Source organism: Argentina silus (genome assembly GCF_951799395.1).
Source record: "Argentina silus genome assembly, chromosome: 19".
Lineage (NCBI taxonomy): Eukaryota > Metazoa > Chordata > Actinopteri > Argentiniformes > Argentinidae > Argentina > Argentina silus.
Window position 1 is genome coordinate 130,475 of NC_139673.1, and position 5,000 is coordinate 135,474.

The 5,000-nt window shown below is 57.4% G+C and overlaps 1 protein-coding gene across 1 annotated transcript in view; it reads right to left on the minus strand.

The window, feature by feature from the left end:
- LOC310819483 (uncharacterized protein) overlaps positions 1-5,000 on the minus strand; it is a 9,499-nt gene that overhangs the window by 346 nt on the left and 4,153 nt on the right. Inside the window, exons 2-6 of the mRNA XM_083690785.1 lie at positions 3,926-4,297; positions 3,388-3,483; positions 3,205-3,303; positions 551-2,023; positions 1-298 (exon numbers count right to left, since the gene is read on the minus strand). The exon at positions 1-298 is cut by the window's left edge and continues 346 nt beyond it. Coding sequence (XP_083546911.1) covers positions 2-298; positions 551-2,023; positions 3,205-3,303; positions 3,388-3,483; positions 3,926-4,297 — 2,337 coding nt within the window. The 3' untranslated portion in view covers position 1. The remainder of the gene's footprint in view (positions 299-550; positions 2,024-3,204; positions 3,304-3,387; positions 3,484-3,925; positions 4,298-5,000) is intronic.

The window sequence follows — 5,000 nt, forward strand, 5'->3', positions numbered from 1 at the left end:
ACTAATCGTCGTTACTCTTGAGAGTCTTTTTATGGCGCGGCACCAGGAACATGCTCCCGTCCGAGGTCTGCTGCAGGGAGTAGTGGTGGGGGGCGTAGGGCTGGCCATCCTCGTCCCTCAGCAGGCTGAACACCTCTAGGTACAGGCTGTTGAGCTGCTCTTTGAGCCCCCTCAGGGTGCCCTCTCCCTGGGCACGCTCCTCCAGTAGACGGCCCCTCTCCCCCTGCAGGGCCTCCAGCTCCCCCTCCAGACCCCAGATGCCCTCCATCTTGCGCTTGCGGCAGTTCTGGGCGGCCACCTGGAGGCAGGATGGAACACAGGAGAACAACGGATGGGAATAGAACATTCCATTATTCTACAGAGCGGAAATGTGTGTCATCTGCTCTCCTCTCTCTGATGACATCACATGGTGACAGGGACTGGGAGGGGGAGGGGCAGGGGGAGGGGCAGGAGAGGGGGAAGGTGAAGGAGGGAGAGAGGGAGAGGGGGAGGGGGAGAGGGAGAGGGAGTGAGGGAGGGAGTGGCAGAGGGAGGGGGAGGAGCCTGGTACCTTGTTCTTGCCACGGCGGCGTATGTCTCTGACCAGGGCCAGTTGAGGCGGGTTCAGGTGGTGGCGGGACATCAGGTCGTTAAAGTCGTCCACCGGCAGGTTGATGATGCGCTCTACCGTGAACGGGACGGCCAATGCCTTCGCCCGCTGCTGGTCACGTGACAGACGCGTCTGACGCCCCGCCCCCAAAGAACGCCGCCTCGCCTTGTCCTTGGCGAACGGGCGCCCTGACTGGCCACGCCCCTCTATGGGGTCTCCCTGGGCGCAGGGCAGGGGGTTAGGGTTAGGGTTAGGTGCAGGGTCGGCCGAGGGAGGGGATTGGCGGTCTCTGTAAGATGATGTCATCTCGCCGTACTCTGATTGGTCACTAGTCAGGCTGCTGTCCATCTCCTCCTCCTCTGAGTCGCTGAACCCCAGAGAGCTGTCGTCACGGTGATGATGTCTCCTGGGTGATGCGCTGGCGTCAGGGCTGGTATCCAGGGAAACACTGGAGTTAGAGTTTGGGAACTGTGGAACCTTCTGGGAGGGTTCCGTCTGGGAGAACAGGGTAAACAGGAAGGATTCTTGGGGCTCCAGAGGAGGGCTGTGTGGGTCCTCCTCCAGACCCCCCCATGGGCAAGTCTCAGAGGCACCAGAGGCTGGCTGGGAGGGGGCCCCGGGTTCCATGTTGGTGGGGTCAGAGAAGCTGTCTGTTGGGTAGGCTAGAACTGGGGCTAAGGCTAGGGTTAAGGCTGGGGCTGGGGCTAGGGTTGTGACTAGGGCTGGGGCTAGGGTTAAGACTGGGGCTTGGGCTAGGGTTAAGACTGGGGCTGGGGCTAGGGTTGGGACTAGAGCTGGGGCTAGGGTTAAGGCTGGGGCTGGGGCTAGGGCTGGGGCTAGGGCTGGGGTTAAGGCTAGGGTTAAGGCTGGGGCTGGGGCTAGGGTTGTGACTAGGGCTGGGGCTAGGGTTAAGACTGGGGCTGGGGCTAGGGTTGGGACTAGAGCTGGGGCTAGGGCTGGGGCTAGGGTTGGGACTAGGGCTGGGGTTAAGGCTGGGGCTAGAACTGGGGCTAGGGCTGGGGTTAAGGCTGGGGCTAGGGTTAAGGCTGGGGCTGGGGATAGGGCTGGGGCTAGGGTTAAGTCTGGGGCTGGGACTAGGACTGGGGCTGGGGCTAGGGCTAAGGCTGGGGCTAGGATTAAGGCTGGGGTTGGGGTTGGGGTTAGGGCTGGGGCTAGGGTTAAGTCTGGGGCTGGGACTAGGGCTGGGACTGAGGCTGGGGCTAGGATTAAGGCTGGGGTTGGGGTTAAGTCTGGGGCTGGGACTAGGGCTGGGACTGAGGCTGGGGCTAGGGCTAGGGTTAGGCCTGGGGCTGGGGTTAGGCCTGGGGCTGGGGTTAGGCTATGGCTGTAGTTCCCCTGGTCCACCTGTAGGGGCAGGCTAGGGCTGCTGTAGCCACTGTGCTGCAGGATCTCAGACACCTGCATGCTCAGGCACTGCTGGGCAACAGGGAGGGAAGAGAAGAAGAGGAACACAGAGTTAGAATGCTAGAGAAGCATAGAGGTATAATCCTAGAGAAGATAGATAGATGTGTTGTGTGATAGATAGATAGATAGATAGATAGATAGATAGATAGATAGATAGATAGATAAAGTGACAATAGAAAATAAATAAAATAATATAAAATAGACCATAGTGCTCCTTAGTGCAACGTGGTTGTAATAATCTGTTGCTAAAGGAGCTTCTCTGCTCTGCCACAGTGTCATGTAGGGGATGGGAGGGATTGTCCATGATGGCCAGGAGTTTGGTCCTCATCCTCCTATTGGCCACCTCCTCCACAGTGTCCAGGGTGACACCGAGGACAGAACCAGCTTTCCTAATAAGCTTGTTCAGCCTCTTGGTGTCACCTTCCTTGATGCTGCCCCCCCAGCAAACCACCACGCACAGCACTGCGCTGGCCACCACTGACTGGTAGAACATGTTCAGCAGAGTTCTGCACACGCCAAAGGACCTGAGCCTCCTTAGGAAACAAAGCTGGCCTTGGCACCTCTTGTACGGGACATCTGTGTTGCCAGTCCAGTCCAGTTTATTGTCCAGGTGCACCCCCAGGTACTTATAGCTCTGGACCACCTCCACGTCCTCTCCCTGGATGGAAACAGGAGACAGGGGGGACCCTGGTCCTCCTAAAGTCCACCACCACCTCCTTTGTCTTGCTGATGTTGAGTAGCAGTTGGTTCTGCTCACACCACTCAACAAAACTGTCCACCAGTCCTCTGTACTCGGTCTCCTGGCCTCCACTGACACATCCCACAACAGCAGAATCGTCCAAGAACTTCTGCAGATGGCAAGTATCTGTGTTGTGCCTGAAGTCCGTGGTATAGAGGGTGAAGAGGAAGGGAGCCAGAACTGTCCCCTGGGGGGCGCCAGTGCTGCTCACCACCCAGTCCGACACACATCCCTGCAGCTGTACGAACTGTGGCCTGTTGGTCAGGTAGTTCGTAATCCAGGAAACAATGGGGGAATCTTAGACAAAATGCTTCCTCTTTCCAATACTTATGGAGGGCTCTAACCCTAACATGAAGGATTGGCTTGATGTGAATCTAAAGCAGCATTGTAATGTGTGTGTGTGTGTGTGTGTGTGTGTGTGTGTGTGTGTGTGTGTGTGTGTGTGTCGTACCTGGAGCTCAGGTAAGGAGAGCAGCTCCATCCAAGCCTCGTCCTCGTCCGGGGGGGCTGGGAGGGCTGGGGGGGCCAGCAGGGCAGAGAGCATGGGGTTCTGGGTAATAGGTGAGTGCTGGGGGTTGATAGGAGGAGAGGACAGGGGGGGCGGGGGGGGCACAGGAAGGACCAGGGGGGGCACAGGAAGGCCCAGGGGGGGCAGGGGGGGCACAGGAAGGACCAGGGGGGGCGGGGGGGGCACAGGAAGGACCAGGGGGGGCACAGGAAGGACCAGGGGCTGGAATAAAGATGGAGGAACAGCAGCATGTCAACAGGAGGAGCATATCTACTACAGGTATCTGTGGACGTGGGTAAGGTGTGTGGTGTGTAGGTGTGTAGGTGTGTAGGTGTGTAGGTGTGTGGTGTGTAGGTGTGTAGGTGTGTAGGTGTGTGGTGTGTAGGTGTGTAGGTGTGTAGGTGTGTGTAGGTGTGTGGTGTGTAGGTGTCTAGGTGTGTGTAGGTGTGTGGTGTGTGGGTCGGTGTGTGTAGGTGTGTGTAGATGTGTAGATATGTTGTGTATAGATATGTGTGTGTGAAGGTAGGTTTGTGATAGGTCTCTGTGTAGGTTGGTGTGTGTGAAGGTAGGTTTGTGATAGGTCTCTGTGTAGGTGTGTGTGTGTGAAGGTAGGTTTGTGATAGGTCTCTGTGTAGGTGTGTGTGTGTGTGTGTTGGTCTCTGACCTCCATGTCTTCAACCAATGGGAAGGTCTCAGCCAGAAGCTGCATGCACTCGTCAAAGGAGAGAGAGTCTCCGTCCTCCACCAATAAGACGGCGTCCTTCACATCAGGGGGCGGGGCCACTGCATCCGGGGGCGGGGCCATGGCTAGCGGGGGGCGGGGCCAGGGCACGAACTCCCCGGTCTCCTCGTCCAGCTGCAGCTGGTCCAGCAGCTCCTCCTCCTCCTTCCTCTCCTGCCGCGCCCTCTCCTCCTGCTCCTCCTCCCTTGCCCTCCGCAGACCCTCCTCCTTCCTCCGCAGACGCAGGTCGAACACTTCCCGCCCCGCCCCCAGGTCCACATCCTGCCGCCACAGGATGTCTATCAGATCCATGTCCTGTTGGGAGGGGGGTGAGGTGGGGGGAGGGGGGAGGGTTAAAAAGCTGTTACAATCTCTTACTGTTTACTACTGTCAATCATGTCTTGGCGGGAGAAGGGAGGGAGAGGAGAGAGGGAGGGAGAGATGAAGGAGAGAGGGAGATTACATTTACATTTATGACATTTAGCAGACGCCTTTATCCAAAGCGACTTACAACAAATACATGAGTTTAAGCAAGTGAATCATCTGAACATCAGTCATCATAAGTTAAAGTAATCTATGCTAGGACCAGGGTTAGGGGTTAGGGGGGTTAGGGTTAGGGGTTAGGGGGGTAGGGCTATTGGCAGTCACAATGCTAGAAGAAGGAAGGATTACTGTTTCTTTTACTAACAGGAGAGAAACTTGCACAGGGGGGTAGTGAGGGTGAAGAGGTCTTTAGAGATGGGTCTTCAATCTACGGTGGAAGATCGGTAATGACTCTGCTGGTGGGAAGCTCGTTCCACCAGCGGGGCGCCAGGACAGTGAAAAGCTGTGACCGAGTGGTGCGGCTGCTGCATCCACGTAGAGGCGGCGGTGCCAGGCGGGCAGCCGAGGTGGAAGAGCGGAGTGATCGAGCCGGGGGGGGGTTGGGGGCTGACCATTGCTTGCAAGTAGGGAGGGGCTGTTCCCAAGTTGTCAAGGCGAGAGATCACAAGTGTTTGGACCAAGAGTTGTGCTGCTT